This window comes from Peromyscus leucopus, chromosome 5 (genome assembly GCF_004664715.2).
Source record: "Peromyscus leucopus breed LL Stock chromosome 5, UCI_PerLeu_2.1, whole genome shotgun sequence".
NCBI lineage: Eukaryota > Metazoa > Chordata > Mammalia > Rodentia > Cricetidae > Peromyscus > Peromyscus leucopus.
The window spans coordinates 105,671,743-105,688,669 of record NC_051067.1 but is presented as its reverse complement, the minus strand read 5'-3'; the positions used below and the strand labels follow the sequence as shown (position 1 = coordinate 105,688,669).

General features: G+C 43.7%; 1 protein-coding gene across 3 annotated transcripts; it reads right to left on the bottom strand.

Moving 5' to 3' along the window:
- Window positions 1–100: 100 nt before the first annotated feature.
- Cmtm1 (CKLF like MARVEL transmembrane domain containing 1) lies at window positions 101–16,355 on the bottom strand. Of its 3 annotated transcripts, none has more exons than XM_028884356.2 (4): window positions 15,844–16,355; window positions 12,180–12,338; window positions 3,255–3,353; window positions 101–360 (listed from the first exon to the last, which is right to left on the bottom strand). In XM_028884356.2, exons 1-4 carry the CDS (start codon window positions 16,237–16,239, stop codon window positions 262–264), a joined length of 753 nt encoding a protein of 250 aa, XP_028740189.2. In that variant the 5' UTR covers window positions 16,240–16,355; the 3' UTR covers window positions 101–261. The 3 variants fall into 3 exon arrangements, with proteins under 3 accessions (XP_028740189.2, XP_037062063.1, XP_037062062.1); XM_037206168.1 differs by having other exon boundaries at window positions 16,206–16,342; XM_037206167.1 differs by lacking the exon at window positions 12,180–12,338.
- Between the last annotated feature and the right edge of the window lie 572 nt (window positions 16,356–16,927).

Sequence of the window (16,927 nt, the reverse complement as noted above, 5' to 3'; positions counted from 1 at the left end):
CTCCCTGGGGTCCTGGCCCTCCCGACCTCCTGGGACAACCTTGTGGAGGAGTGGGAGGGGTAACGCGACTTTTAGACAAGGCCACACGAGGAAGCAGAAGTGTTGCCGACTTAACAGCCCTGTCTTTATGGTCTCACACACACGTGGGCTTGGGAGCTCATGACGGCCTGGAGGGAGTGATTATACGTGGAGTCCCTGCTAAATGCTGGGAAGGGCTGGGTGACTTCAGCATAGCTTCTGACTCAGTGGGGCGGTGAAGGCTTAGTTTACATTCCCAGGACTTTTTTCCATGTTATTCATGTTCTTGATGACCAATAATGCATCGATGAAACACAAGATTGCTGCTGAGAGGCACAGGATCTGTCAGATATAAGACAGGTGGGAAGTAATGGTCAGATTACTTTACAACTAGCACAGTGTCCATCTCTCATTCCTGTTCCTATCTGAGGAGGTCAAGAGCTGCAACAGTCCCTCCTGGCTACTGTAGGTCCGGTTTGTCTTTCCAAGAGAAAGGGAAACATTGGAGTTTGCTGCCCACAGTGGCCTGATCCTATGACTTGCTACTATGACAGTAGTTCCCAACATGTGGGTTGTGACCCCTTGGACTTAGTGACCCTTTCACAGGGGTCGCCTAAGACGAGTGGAAAACACAGATATTTACATATGATTCCTAACAATAGCTTAATTACAGTTACAAAGTAGCATTGGAAATGATTGTAGGGTTGGTGTCAGCACAACATGAGGAACTGTGTTAAAGAGTTGCAGCACTAAGTAGGTTGAAAGCCAGTGCATTAGATAATGACCTTGGAGGTTCTGAGTTGAGTGCTTGCAGAGTTGAGCCTGAGTGGTGAACGGTCTGGAGCTCTCTGAGGAGGGGACAGGTTTGAGATTCAGAAAATGCACCTGCAGTTACTATGAGATGAAGGGAGAGTGAACCTGGATAAGGCAGGAAGACATGGAGGTGGGCTGATGCCAGTACAGGCAAGAAGAAACGAAGGAGGGGGTGTGGGGGACCATGGCAGTACACAGCTCAATTGATGAGTTGCCAGATTGGTACCAGGGATGGTAGCACCAGGTATTCCAGCCCTGGATGTTTCTCTTTGTGGGCTACCTGATGACAGATTCTTAGTAGGCCTTGTTGCAGCCCTGTGTGAGTTTCTCAGTGGTGAGGGCTTTGTTTCCAGTGCCCAATTCTAGCTTGGCACAACGCAGTGGCGTTAACAAATGTTCTCCAATTTATGAAATGAACTTAAAGAATTTAAATGCTTTTTAAAAGTTTCTACCTTTCTTTCTTTGGTGTGTGTGTGTGTGTGTGTGTGTGTGTGTGTGTGTGTGTGTAGGCCTGTACATGTCACAGCATGTGTGTGGAGGTTAGAGATAATAGGTAGGAGTCAGCTTTCTCCTTCCATTATGTGGCTTCCAGGACTTCAACTCGGGCCATCATGCTTAGCAGCAAGTACCACTGAGATATCACCCTGTTCTAAACTGTTTTCTTTTCTTGGTTAATTTCTGTCCACATTATTGAACCTAGTCCCAGTTCCATTTCCTTACTCTTCCTGTTTCTTTTTTTAAACATTTGATTTGCTATTTCTTATATTCTTCCATTTGATATGGATTTAGGCTCAGTTTATCTAAGTTTTGTGACCCAGGACAAAGTATTTAATCTCAGTCTAAGGACATACCCAGGTGTCTGTAAACCTGAAAATTTAAAGAAGTCAGGGGTCAGGGAAGTGGTGCTGTTGGCATAGTGTTGGCCAGGCATGCACAAGGCCCTGGGTTTGATCCCCAGCACTGCATAAACCAAGCATGGTGGTGCATACCTATAATCCTTCAGGGGAATAGGGTTTGTGTAGAAGCAGGATAATCAGAAGTTCAAGTTTATTCTCAACCACAGAGCAAGTTAGAGACTGACCTGGATTGGAGACCTTATTTATAAAGGTCTAAGACAAAGGAAGTGCCTAGACTGTGCTGGGCACACACTAGGTACTTCACCATAGGCAGGATCCCTTCCTCCTTGGACAAGCAGAGTTACCCAATTCTAAAAGCCCCCCCACTTTATATCTGTGTTTAATATAATTCTGTAACCAATAAAAACCAACCTGATAGTGTGGTGGTTTGCATAAGAAGGGCCTCTACAGGGTCATGTATTTGAATGTTTGGTTCCCAGTTGGTGAACTGTTTAAAAAGGATTAGGAGGCATTTCCTTGTTTGAAGAGGTGTGTCCTTATGGGTGGGCTTTGAGGTTTCAAGAGTCCAAGTCAGGCCTAATCTTATTCTTTTCCTGCTGCCTGTGGATCAGATGTCATCTCTCAGCTACTGCTCCAGCACAATGCTTCTACCTACCGCCATGCTCCAAACCATGATAGTCATGGACTCATCCTCTGAAACTGTAAGCCAGACCCCAATTAAATGCTTTCTTTTATAAGTCTCCTTGGCCATGGAGTCTCTCTTCACAGCAATAGAATGATAACCAAGACTCCTATTTATAAGATGTTTTTCTTTCAGTATTTTATATGTAGTGTATATGGTTTGCAAAAGTTATTCTGTAGACTCAAAAACTTATTTGGAGAATATGTTTTGTGAGATTTAGGTTTTAGCAACTTGACATCATTTGAAGATGTCATTACAAGAAAGAGAAGGGGGTCTGGAGAGATGGCTCAGTGGTTAAGAGCTCTTGCTGCCCTTGTAGAGGACCCGGGTTTGGTTCCCAGGCCCCATGTGGAGGCTCACAGCTGTCTGTAACTCTAGTTCCAGCAGATCCAAAGTCCTTTCTTGATCTCCACTCTTACTTGCATGTGTGTACACATACCTACATACAGCCCCCCCCCACATGAAATTAAAAATAAGTCTTCTCTATCCTGTTAATGACACCATGATGGCCTTCCTTTTTCAGGGTCCTGATATAGTCTATTTATATTTGTTTTATTTTTCAAGACAGGGTTTCTCTTTGCAACATTTGCTCTCCTGGAACTTGCTCTGTAGACCATACTGGCCTCAAACTCACAGAGATCCTCCTACCTCTGCCTCCTTGGTGCTAAAATTAAAGGTGTTCGCCACCACTACTGGGTATATTATTTTCAATTTAAAACGTTTGTATGACTGTATTTGTCTGTGTATGTATATGCACTTGTGTGTGACTTGGGGATATATTGTAGATTGTTAGACTGGGTGGTACATGTCTTTAACCTCTGAGCCGTCTATCTCACTGACCCCAGACCCTGTTCTTAAATAGATTCATAGAGGCCTCTACTTACCCCTCCAGCAAAGGACCAGTGCCTTCTTTCTTTTTCTTGCAATGTTAGTATGGCAACTACTCCAAGGAACACAGTTGAAATGATACTGTTGATAAGATCCTGCAATGCAGAGTTGAAATTGGTCAACTGTAAATGAGAATGTAATTTCCAAATATTCAAACAGGTCAGTTACCCATCTAAGAGTGGATACCTTTTAAACACTTTCTCTTTGATTGACAGGGACCTTCAGGGGTATAATTATGGTTTTCAGAGATTTGAGTCTATGTGATTTTAAGGTCTTGTATAGGACTTTGTAGAAATAGGTTTGATTTCATTAGAACATCATTAAGGACGTTAACATTTCTATTGGCTTTTCTTTATATATATGTGTGTACACACACACACACACGACAGACAGACACACACACAGAGAGCTGTCTTATGTGGGTGCTGGGAACTGAGCTTGAGTACTCTGTGGAGTCTTAACCTTGGAGCCATCTCTCAATCCCCTTCCATGGCTTTTCTTAAAGGTACAGCAATTCTAGATTCTTTGGTCTAGGACTGGCCAAAATTAGCCTTCCATAACATGACTTTTTTTGAAGTTTTATATTTTAATGTGGATTCTTCATTTTATCCCATAACTTATTTATTTTAATATATGTAAATATATGGGTTTGTGGATAAATTTTATATTAGTAGTTCATTCATTCAATATATTCCTATATCCATAGGTAAATTTAATGCTCTAGAAGTTAGGTTATATTTATTATTTTGTGAGCCCATGTATCCTGAGAACACCTAAACCCATCTGAAGAGCAGACTTGATTTTCTGAAGTGAATGGCTGTGTTGTTTGCTCTTGTCTGAGACAAGGCCAGAATTAAATCAGCCTGATATATCTTCAAGTTCTGGGTTTTGTTTTGGTTTCTCAAGACAAGGTTTCTCTGTGTAGTTTTGGTGCCTGTCCTGGGTCTTTCTCTGTAGAATAGACTGGCCTCTAACTCACAGAGATCTGCCTGTCTCTGCCTCCCAAGTGCTGGGTTTAAAGGCGTGTGCCACCACTGCCTGGCTTATCTTTCAGTTCTTATGTCCTTTGTTCTGCGTTTTGGTTATAGGCTCTTCAACTACAGGCCAGCCTGCCTCTTTGTGTACTGGAAGAGTGAGCATGGATAGGAAGGGTTTCTCTTAGAGTGGGACACTACACTTTGATGGTAGAGTGATGATGGAGTCAGTGGGACCAGTGTGTGGACAGGGTCTATGGTAAAAAACAATGATTTGACCAGGTATATAATTGGAGGACTTTAAGTCTGTGTGTCAAACTTGGGTGTTATTCCTCAGGAGCTGTCCACCTTATGTTTTGTAACTTTAGTTACACTTTACTCATTGTATGTGTGTGTGGTGGAGGAGGGATGCACATGATATGCATGTATATTGAGGTCAGAGGACAATGTTTGGGAGTTGTTTTTCTCTTTCTACCATGTGAACCCCAGGTATTGAACTCAGGTCATCAGGATTGGTGACAGGTACCCTCTGAGCCATTTCCCTAGGCCTCACTTTTTCAAGTAGGCTATGCCATCTGGCCAGAGAGCTCCCAGGGATCTTCCTGTGTCTGTCTCCCCAGTGCTAACAAGCTCGTCTGTTTTTTTGTTTGTTTTTTAACATGTGTTCTGGGATTGAACTCAGGTCCTCAAGCTTGCAAGCCTATCACTTTACCAAATGAACTATCTCCTCACCACATTCTTAATGGCTTAAATGGTGGTGGCAGCCTGTCTGGGATATGAGCCTGTATGTAGAAAGAAGCCTGACCATTCAGTGTAAGAAACCATGATGACCTTAATGGCTCCCTTCAAGTGCCAAGCAATTCCCAGACTACTTCGTTTAACTATCACAAAGCAGCCCTCAAAAGAATTGCTATGCTGTGTGTTTCTACAGAGAATGCAATAGCCATCTTGGGGAAGTTTATTACGTTTTTTACGATTGAACAACTGCTAAGGAGAGGAGTCAGTACTGAACTCATAGTACTGAACTCATTATTGACTCTCATCAGGAGCATGAACAGGAAAGAAATAAGGAGCTATCTATCACCTTAGGCTGCAAGTGCAGCATCCATTTCCATCATTATCTACGGAAGGCTTCTGAGTTCACAATCCCATGTGAACAAATAAGCTCACAGTGTTTTTGTGACTCAGGTCTTTGGCTGCCAATTTTTGGATGTGGGACCTGGGATCTTTTTTTTTTTTAATTTTTAAATTTTTTTTAGCACCCCTCTGCCAGCCTACTAATTTTTTTATGTGGGGATGATGATTGGGATTGATGACGTTGATCCAAGGGTTAAATGGAACACTGAATCCGAAACATTACATACTGTGCCTCTGGTAAGTACAGGCAGTGCATAAGATGTAGACTTGTGATATCTGCTTTGTGAATGTACAGAGAATGAACTTACTGCAAACTCTGCATGTTCTTCATGTTATGATTGGTGAGCCCAGAGTCCAGTCATGTCACCTATCTCTGGAAAAGGCACTGATGTCTTTACTATTGGTCAACATTGGCATGAGGCCATAGCGCAAGACTGCTGAGGTATAAGACTGAGCTGGATTCTGCTGGCTCAAAGAGAGGTGCCTGCAGAGGGGAGGCAGGCTGAGGCTAGACAGGAGTCCAAAGCTTAGTGGGAAACTTTGTACTTGATGATTGTGTAAAACACTCAAAGATGTGAATGAGAATTTGAGACACAGTATAAAGAACTCAGGAAGCTGAGGTAGGAGGATCACTTCATGTTCAAGGCCAGCCTGGGCTGCAGAGTGAGACTCTGCCTCAAAAACAACCCAACAAAATGAAAACAATGTTAACTTTTAAAAGCCAAAATGAGCTAGGTATGATTCTAGGTCATTGAGAATTTGGACCAAAGCACATTGATAACAATATACTAATGAATAGATCTAGCTAATCTTTGGCACTCAGTCACAATTATAGCTCATTAGACTACTGCTCACTGTGCTTCATTGAGAATTTGGACCAAAGCACATTGATAACAATATACTAATGAATAGATCTAGCTAATCTTTGGCACTCAGTCACAATTTTAGCTCATTAGACTACTGCTCACTGTGCTTGGCTCAGGCTCCTCATGACAGTGGAATCAGCTCCTGATCTGTCATCTCTGGGAGCTGTGCTTTGCCCTCTACATCATTCTGTGCTAGCTCACATTTATTGAGCACTTACTGTGTGCCATGTACTGGGCCAGGGTAATAATACGAGGAATTACTCAGTTCTCACAAAAGACTCTTACTGTTCCCAGTTTGTGGTACCTTGCTGCAGGGTTGTTCATCCAGGAAGTGGCTAGGACCCTCAGCATTGTGAAGTCCACGGTCATCTTCTTTCTCTTATCCATTCCTTCCCTTCTTTTCTTTCTTCCCTTTTTATTTTTATTCTTCTCTCCCCTTCCTTTTGACATAAGTATAGACTTTCCTGTCTGCCTCTTCTGGACATTGTGAGAAATGTCATCCTGCATGGCTGGGCTGAAGTTGCCATTGCACTTGGCTGTGCATAGAGGGCCCTCTGCCTTCCCTAGGAATGCCATCCCTACTCATTCTTTCTTCTAAATACCCCAAAGACTCAGATGCCATCCTCTCACTAAAGTAAGATGAATGTCCTACTTGACTATCATTTGCCACAAAGCTCCCCAATAATTTCAAGATGTCAAAAACTAAAATTATAGTTAGCAAAAAAAAAAATGTACTTTTAATTGCTGGGCATAGTGATGTGCACCTGCAATCCCAGCATGCAGGAGGTGGGCTAAAAGGATCAGGAGTCATTCTTGACTATATAGTAAGCTCAAGGCTAGCCTGAACTACATACATGAGACCCTGTCTCAAAGAAATCAAGGGAAAAAAAGAAAACTATGCCTTTTAGGATTGCATGCTGCTAGGCATAGTGAGTGGCTCACACTTTTAATCCCAGCACTGGGGAGGCAGAGGCTGGCTGATCTGCGTGAGTTTGAAGACAACCTGGTCTATATAGGGAGTTCCAGGACAGCCAAGACAACATAGTGAGACCCTGTCTCAAAAAACAAACAAAGAAACAACAACAATGAAAAGATTGAATGCTTAGTTTGAAATTTTCTGAATATTAGAAAAAATTCATTAACTTGAAAAGAAAGTTAAGGGGACCTTCTCACATGGCTACACCCGAGCATGTACAGATGCTCTGGTACTTTCCGAATCATCATCTCTCTAGAGTTTCAGGTTAAAGTGTGTTTATTATGTAGAAAGAGCTCTTTCTAAGCCAGGTGTCTGTGCACACCTGTAATCATAGCACTCAGGAGGCTGAAGGAGGAACTTAAGCTTGAGACTAGCCTGGGCTACACAGGGAGTGCCTACCATAAAAATAAAGGCCAGGAGAGATGGCTCAGTGGGTTACAGCCCTTGCTTCTCAAGCCTGACAGCATAGGTTTGATTCTTTAACCCATGATGGAAAGAGAGAATGGATTTCCAAAAGTCATCCTCTGAACTCTGCACCTCTGTCCTCACACATCCACACCAAAAATAATAATAATCATCATCATCATCAACAACAAAAACAACAAGAGTGATTTCTACTGGAAAATGTCTCTTCTTGGCCAGAACTCAACTGCTCTGACCATACTAGTAATATATAGAAGTGTTGAAAATACATGCTATTCATCCAGGAGAGTGCAAGTTTTTGTTTGCTTATTTGAAACAGCTAGGTAGCCCAGGTGGGCCTTGAAATCACATTTCATCTGTGTGAGCTTCTCCAGTACCGGGATTACATGTGTGCCACAGCCCTGACCTTACAGTAGTTAGAATTCATGGTTTCCTTGGGTGTATTGACAGATGACATGAGCACATGTTAGATGAAGTCAACAGCCCTCAGACTGGAGACCGTGTCCCCAGCACAGAAAAAGGCTGTCTGTGGGGAATGTGATACAGAGGCACATTCTACATTTGCTAGAGGCTGAGAGCTGAGCTTATACCTCTCGGTATAGAGCCCCCAGCATAGACTTCAAAGGAGCTGCTGACTAGAACTTTGAGATCCCAAGTCCAGGTTCCATTATTCATCAGAGAGGGTGGCCCAGGAAAAATACATCACAAAACAAAACAAAACAAAAAACAAAACCAAAAACAAACAAACAAACAAACAAACAAAAACCCACCAAAAACTTAAATAGTCTTCATTGAAGCTGACCTCATGAGTGTGTGTGTGTGTGGGGGGGGGAGTCAGGTGGGGGCAAAGGGTATTAGCCTTTCTATGTCCCTGATAGGTGGTAATCTTAACCTTCAGTATTTGTTTTTTTCTATTCCTAGTCAGAGACTCATGTAGCTGAGGCTAGCCTTGAACTTGTTATTTGAACTTCTGATCTCCCTGCTTCCTGAGTGCTGAGATGACAGCTGTATGCCAGCATACCAAGTTTATGTAGTGCTAGAAATCAAACCAAGGACCTTGGGTGTCCTAGGCAAATCTGTCCTGACTGAACTACATCCCTAGCTCCACCCTCAGCCCATTGTCAAACAAGAAGAAAAAACGGGAGGTGAAAGAACTCTATCCCTGTAGGGGCCTTTAAATTAGAAATTACCACTTACCTTCACCCTATACATTTTGTACCAAGTAATTTTGTCTGGAAAGAAAGGCTGGAAGGAAGTAGCTCCATGCACACTGGGTACCTGTAGACTGTGCAGAGGCCAAACCAGTTCTGGGGCTCCCCCACCTGTCTTGTGATAGATCCCACATGACTCCTGCCACTTAAATGCCAACACATCCACTAGTCCATCTACCTGTTACCGTGTTGAGTCTTCACCCTGCCACCAATGCCCTCACTAAAATGGCACATTTCCTGCCAGACCAGGGGCTCCCCATTACTACCCAGTGGTAACTAGTTGCACCAAAGTGGCATATGTCCTTCATCTTGTGGGACCCGAAAGGGGGAGACTAGAAAGGAAGGGAGAGGATAAGAGACAAGAATTTGGGTCCTATTTTGAAGGGTTAGAAACACTTCAAGTCTGTTAGGTCGTTCCCTACCTGCCCAGCTGTGTAGTGGTTTGTTATGTGTATACTTGTTCTTTGAACATCCCAATACCTGGACAACCTTAGTCATCCAGTTTCCCCATTAGGCTCTGAGGAACTCATTAGGTGTATTCCTGATGCTCTGCCAGACACTGGCCCATGCCCTGGAGAACAATAGCAGGAAAAAAGAACAGGGGCTCTAAATCCTACTGGGTGGGGGGTGGTGCTCATAGCCTTCTTCAGAGAAAAGAGGGCATTTTCCCATCAGATGGTTGTGGTTAGAAGAGCTGGCTGTGCTGGAGTTGATCAAAGGCCTGGAGTTTAAGAGCTGGCCCTGAGCTTCCCGTGACCACTGTGAGCAGAGGTTCTCTCATGGCCAGCATGTGCCCAAGAACTGCTTGCTAGCCAGCCTGACTGGGTTACTTCCTGGATATTTCCTGTGTACCTTTCCGTGAGGCATGGTGTCTCATGGCTCTCTTTAGCTTTTCTTCTATTTCTTCTTAAATCTTTCCTGCTGGAGAGATGGCTCAGCAGAAGACCCAAGTTCAACTTCCAGAACCCATGTCGGGCAGCTCACCATGGCCTGTAACTTTAGCCCCAGGGGATCCAACACCCTGTTCTGGTCTCCACCGGCACTCACTCATTCTCTTGTGCACCCACCTCACCCCACCACACATACACACCATTAAAAATAAAAAGTTAAAATCCTTTGAAAGAGTTGTTGTTGGTTTTTAAAATAAAGCCTTGGCCTGGTACCCAAGTAGATCTTATGGCAGTCACTCCAAGTTTCATGAGTTCCTACTCAGTCACTCACACCTATATACACCCATCACGGTACTGGCTTCACCTTCTGAGAAAATCACTAGGAAGCCAGAGAACATGGGGAAGGCGTAGACGTGGCTTCAGGCAGGTGGTTTGGGCTGAACGAAGCTGGAGAAACTGCCTCAAGATGCTAAAGCCTGTGAAGTCTGGGCTTTAGAGTCAGAGAGGCCTGACCTCAAGTCTGAGTTCCAGTGAAACCAAATATGGCTGTGGGCAACTTCATCGTCTCACTTCAGTAGTTTCATTTGTTAAGGAGGGAGTGGCAGATGGTCACAGCCCTCCTGGATGCTTGGCAGGATCAAACGAAACAAAATAAGAAAAGGCGTGTGGGGCGTGGCAAGTGTTTAGAAATGCCTACCTTATATTCCCTTGAAAATTGCCGTGGGCAGAGATTTTAGTTTCCCTCCCCAGAAACCTTCTGGTAGTTAATAGCTCCCCAAACTAAGGGCCAATGATAGCAGCTCACGTGCAGCCAATGATAGCAGCTCATGTTTCGTCAGTGTTCTGAGGCTTGTTACTCTGTGGTATAGACACTGTTCAGCAGTCTCTTTAAAAAAAAAAAAAGCCTCGTACAGTTGAAGAGAACATCTGAGATCCAGCTCACCAGCAACCCACTCCACTTTAAGGTTAGAAATAATGTACTCTAAGGAACTGAGGCTGGGCTTGGGAGCACAGGCCTGTAATTCCAGCTGCGTAGAAAGATGTCAAGTTCAAGGCCTGCCTAGGCAACAGAGTAAGTTCAAGGCTAGCCTGGGAAATAAGCCGAGACCCCGTCTTAAAATGAGAAAAAATATAAAAGAGAGGTGAGGGGCTGGAGAGGTGGTTCAGCAGTCAACAGCATTTGCTGCGCCTGCAGAGGACCTGGATTGGGTTCACGGTGTGGTAGCTCACAGTTGACTATAATTCCAGTTCCCTGGGATCTGGCGCCCTCTTCTGGCTTCTATGGGCACCAGGCATGTTTGCAGTGCACTTTTACACAGGCTAGCAAAATACTCGGAGACATGAGTCTTGAAAGACAGAAATACAGCTCAGTGGTAGAGCGCTTTCATGGCATGCACAGGCCTTAGATTCAATTCCACACATAAACAAAGGAAGTGAGATGTGGAAGAGATGGGAGCCATGTCAGGATTGTTCACAGTAAGAGAGAATGGCCAAAACTATCCGAATACCTTATGGGACGTGACAGCTTGTTTTTCTTTTCTGGATACCATGTGTTGAGTGTGTACTTGGTGCTAAGTACTATGCCATCTTTATACACATTCCAATGTTACAGAAACCCTATGAGGCAGGGACTCCTCCATACTCTTCCTCCTTTCTGCATTTCCTAGATGGGGAAAATGAAGCTACAAGGTTTTAGGAGTCTGATGGCAAATGCTTGTAATCCCAGTACTCAGAAGGCTAAGGCCGGAGGGTGCTATTTTTAAGGGCAGCCTAAGTTACCTTGTGAGTTCAAGTCTAGCTTTTTCTATATAGCAAAGACGTATCTAACCCCCTTCAAACATCCTTCTAAAAATATAAAGGTCACAGATCTGGTAAGGAAGGCCCCAAGGCAAGGGACTGGACCTACTTGGCTGCTGGAGAGCTAGGGTCCTCCAGGCCTAGCTTCTGGCATTCTCAATGGTAAAAAACATGTGGAAAAAGCCACATAGCATCCTTTCCTGGATACCACCACCCTTTAAGATCATGGCTCCTAGACCCACACAAATAAATATTCCATAACTCTGTTATGCCAACTCTTGTTTGGGGTGGGTTATAAATCTACTTGGGTGACACTATTTGAAAAGCAGAAACATACACTCTTTTATAAGCATCTCTCCTCTTCATTAGGACAAGGAGAAAATATGGCGCATGCTCATTCACACAAGCCCTTTGGGATGGACGCTGCACTCTCAGCTAAAAGCAGGAGACTGCCCTGAAAACAGAGGAGTCCAAGGGACCTTCCTGAGTTTTGGGTGGTTTCTCCCCAGGACAGGACAATACTCTGTCATAGCTCTGCTATGCACTTGTCTAGAGATCTCTTGTCTTCCCTGGAAGAAAATGAGGACAAGCTTACTCTTGGGGTTATGAGCAAAGCTTAGCTTTGAATTATGAAAATGAACACTTACAAGCAAAGGCCATTGTATACAGATCAGCAAGTGTTGAAGGGTTACCAAATATACTATGATAAAAAATAGGACGATGCAGGTTTCCTGAATTGTGATTGCTACAAACATCTCATGGGCGCCACCAATGATGAAACAAACCACTGATGCTGCAATAAGACACTGCAAGAAAAGAACAGGTTTGTTCAATGCATGTAGCTATTTATCAGTAGCACATATTAACTGGCAGCATTTGTTACATTTAATTTGATTATACTGCAGTAGCCTGTATTTAAAAAAGTGTGTGTGTGTGTGTGTGTGTGTGTGTGTGTGTGTGTGTGGTGTGTGTGTGTGTACAAGTTTATGTGTGAGGGCATGAGTGTTATGGCATGCATGTAGCAATCAGAGGTCAATCTCAGGCAACAGGCCTCACTTTCCACCATGTTTGAGACAGGGCTTCTTGCTGTTTGCTGCCATGTCGTGTACTCAGGGCTATTCTCCTGTCTCTGCTTCCCATCTCACTGCAGGAATGCTGGGATTTCAGATTGCATCCTGCCTCATCCAGCTTCTGAATGGATTCTGAGGGTCTGAACCCAGGAGGTCAGGCCTGTGCAGCAGGCAATTTTGTTCAGAGCCATCTTTCCAGGCCATGCCTGTAGTGTTTTCCACAAATATTTTATTTTTAATTGTTTTAAATTAATTATTTGTTTCTAGTACTGGGGCTTGAGCTCAGAGCCTGGCATATGCCAGGTAAGCATGCTACTGCTGAGTTACATTCCTAGCTTGCATTTTTCAATTTTTAATTAACTAATTAATTTTTCAGTGCCAGGGGTCAAACCCAGGATCTTCATCATGCTAGCCAAGTCATCTACTACTGAGCTACATTCCCAGCCCTATTTAAAAGTATTTTTAGATGTTAAATAATAAATGCAAATAAAGATTGAACACAGAAAAGTTTTTAAACTTCTTTCTTCTTCTCTATCCAAACCTAGTCTCTCTCTGTTTTGTTTTTCAGATAGGATCTCACTATGTAGCTCTGGCTGGCCTCAAACTCACGGAGAACCACCTGTCTTTGCCTCCTGAGTGCTGGAATTAAAGGCATGGGCTACTCTGTCTTCTGAAAAAAAAAAAATCACTACTACTGGTTTGTATTTCTGGAAGGAAACCCAAGTATGTATTGGTTAAGTTATGTTGATTTTGACAGAAATAGTGACACAGAACCTCGGTTTTCTTTCTGTCTAGTTGATCACATCAGTCATTCACTGGGAGATGCTAGGATTTCCCCCAATGATCGAAAAAATGCAATCTTTGTCATATAATAAATTCTCAGACATACTTGTGTCTCTTTTGAGTCTATTGTCTCACATTGAGTTGTCAATTTTAAAGTACTTTTTTAAAAAAATTGTGTGTGTGTGTCCATAGAGGTCAGAGAGGGTGTCAGATCTTTGGAGCTGGAGTTAAAGGGGATGGTGATCCACCTGACCTGAGCACTGGAAACACAGCCCAATTACAGCAGCAAGTACTGCTGAGCCATTTCTCCAGCCTCTAGGGTGTTTTTCCAAAGGTGGGGTGGCTCATCGTTTGTACTGCTGCTTGACCCAGCCCCTCAGTGTTCATTTTCAGACTGTTGATGATACCATGATTGTCTTGGTCGTGTCCCTACACTAAACCTGTTGACGTTTTAATTGGGATTTCATCTAACTTCTAACAACGAATTGTTATTTTAGTGTGTTTCCCTCTCTATAAAGTCTTAAAGTTTTCTTCTTACAGGTTTTTGTTCTTACTTCTTAGCCAAATTGATCCTTCTGATGGCTGTAGTGAAGAGAAACATTTTCATTTTATTTTGTTTTTGAGAGAAGGTTTCACTGTAGCTCTAGCTGTCCTGGAACTCACTATGTAGACCAGACTGGCCTCGAACTTACAGATATCTGCCTGCCTCTGCTTCCCAAATGCTGGGATTAAAGGAGTGCATTACTATGCTTGGCTTCTTACATTTTAGTTATTTATAGAAAGTTTTTGAGTCTACTAATTTGATTGCTACCCAGCTAAATGTTCTATATAGTCTCCCAGTGGATTTAAATTTTATAATCATATCAGTGGAAAGAAATATTTTTGCCTCTTTTCAAGTATTTTTTTCTTTTCCTTAATTATGATTAGTCATTCCAGAAAAGCCCCCACTAATGTTGGTAGGCATTGCTTTTCTTCTTCATTTGAATAAGAATACTTGTGATATTTTAAGTGAAGACTTTGCTGATTTGGGGTAAAGATGTTTAGTTTTATAAGGGCAATGAAATCTCTATTCTTATTTTATAGGTCCCTTCTCTTCTTCTTCCTCCTTTCTGAGAAACAGAAACAAACATTCAAGTTTTTCACATGTTCTCAAACACTATTTGATTTAATCTCATAACCTTCACTTATAATATGGTGGGTTATTTTAAGAGTCCTAAAAGCAAATCATCCTTGTGTTTTGTGGTATATGTTTTAAAAATATAGATGGATATTTTTTGTTAATATGGTAACAGTTTGTTCCACTCTGGGATCCATCCCAGGACCTCACACTTGCTAAGCACCCTGGGCCTGAACATCAATCTTTGCTTTGGTGCTGAGAGATCTCTCTTTTGTGTTCTTCTTCTAAACCTGACAAGTGTTGACGTCAGTGTTAGACTGACTTGGTAAAGCAGATGCTCAGGAAGGGGTGGGGATATAGCTCAGTGGTAGTGTGTCTGGCAAGTGCAAGGCCTTGGACTCAGTCTTCAGAAAAACACATCATTCCAAAGTGTCTGTTTCTTAAAAAAGCTAGAGCATCATCAAAATGATATCTCATGATCTGAAAGAGCTGACCCTAAATATGTCTGATCTGATTCACTTTTATAATGAAAAAAAAAAAAACCACTTGTTTATGTTTGTGTATAGGTGGGGAGAGGGGGCATGCGCAGGTCAGAGGAGAATTTACAGGGCTAGTCCTCTCCTCCCACCATCTGAGTTCTGGGGATAGAAGTCTGGCCTTCAGGACTGGTCATAGCAGCATTTACACACTGAGCCACCTTACAGGCCCCTCGCATTCCCTCTGCTTTTATATGTTGCTCTGTTTGAATTTCTCGATTTTGGGGTCTGTTTGGGTCATTATTAAACTTTCCTCCCCAGAAGTTTTATGCCCCCATCTGCAGGTTCTTTCACTTTCGGTGATGTTTAGGAACATTTCCCCATTCTCATTTTAAGTCTCTGTTCCCTCTTTCCCTTTTCCTGGATTCCTGCCTGTTGGGTATGGCTTGAATAGGTTTTTTAGATGGCAGTCCTTATCAGTCGCGCTTGCTGGTTTACAACTTTCTATTTACTCAGTACTTTTCTACTTTTATTTGTGAGAGGAAATCCTAAAAAAAGAAAAGGGAGGAGGGGTAAAACCTACCAATTTAGTACTGAGAATTGTGTGGTACTGGGGTGGTGGTGGCACCAGCGTTTAGTTCCAGCATTCTGGAGGCAGAGGCAGGCAGATCTCTATGAGCTCAAGGCCACCCTGGTCGACATAGTGAGCTCCAGGCCAGACAGGGCTATATTAGTGATATTCTATCTCAAAAAAAAAAAAAAAAAAAAAAAAGTGTTGGAAGAAAGGGAGTAAAAAACTCTACACTCAGTGCTGGAGGCCACCGCCCCCCTCCCCCATCCATCCAGCTGGGCAGCTTCTGCTCACCATCCTCAAGACCTTCAACACTCCAGCAGATGAGAAGATAAAATTCTTTGAGCTGTCTCTGAGTCTTTTGGGGACCTTAGCCCGGCCCTCAGCCCGTCTTTTGAACGATGCACGTATCTTAATTTTCTTAGACACATGGCCAAGCCGCGCCTTCTGGCTCTGGCTGGGTTTCATTGGTGGTAATTTGCTGGTACTCTGTTCTTTGTGCACTGACCGTGTAGACCTACTGAATGATGTGCCACTCAGTGGAGTATTTTTGGGAGGGGCAACAGAGGTGATAGACACCAGTGACTCTGAGCGTGAGGGAACATCCCCGAGTTCAGATTGTGATGTTGTGCGGCTGGGAGGGTGAATGGACTCACGGCTGAGCTCATGCCTGGTGGATGCAGGACTCATGGTGTATCCCAAGCCTGACTGTGTCAGGCTGGTCCTGGGACTTCAGTCGGCGCCCGTCCCCTGGGGAACCAGCGTCAACGGCTGCTGGCAGCCTATCCCGCGTGCACCTGCCCTGATGGCTGCGGCCTAGCCTAGCAGTCTGGTATTCTTGTGGTGATCTGGGGAAAGGCACTTTGCTTAGTCTGGAAACTCAAACCAGCAACCGCGCCTACAGGAGCCGCTGCCAGCCAACCCAGAGGCGAGGGTTCTGTAGTCGTTTGCTGGATATGCCTGGTCAGATTCCAGCTCTGAGCCATATACAGCAAGGCTGCTGGCAGCGTGCAGGGTCCAAAAATCTGTCAAGCTCCCACATCACCTAAGGGTTTGTGAGAAAACAGCATGACCAAAAGCAACTTGGGGAGGAAAGGGTTTATCTCATCTTAGAGCTTGAGGTCCATCATCTAGGCAAGTCAGGATGGGAACTCAAGGCAGGAACCTGGAGGCAGTAGCTGATGCAGAGGCCATGGAGGAGTGTTCCTTACTGGCTTGCTCCCCATGGCTTGCTCAGCCTGAATTCTTTTTTTTTTTTTTTGTTTGTTTGTTTGTTTGTTTTTTCGAGACAGGGTTTCTCTGTGTAGCTTTGCGCCTTTTCCTGGAACTCACTTGGTAGCCCAGGCTGGCCTCGAACTCACAGAGATCCGCCTGCCTC

Bases quoted from the DNA above. Each gene is read 5' to 3' on its own strand.
- Cmtm1 (XM_028884356.2), bottom strand. From the start codon at position 16,239: ATGAGTCCTGCATCCACCAGGCATGAGCTCAGCCGTGAGTCCATTCAC. The intron at 3,354-12,179 runs GTAAGTGTTCAT...TCTGCATTGCAG, and splicing joins GTATACAATGGCCTTTGCTT to GATCTTATCAACAGTATCAT. The intron at 361-3,254 runs GTAAGTAGAGGC...TATATCTGACAG, and splicing joins ACTGGTCCTTTGCTGGAGGG to ATCCTGTGCCTCTCAGCAGC.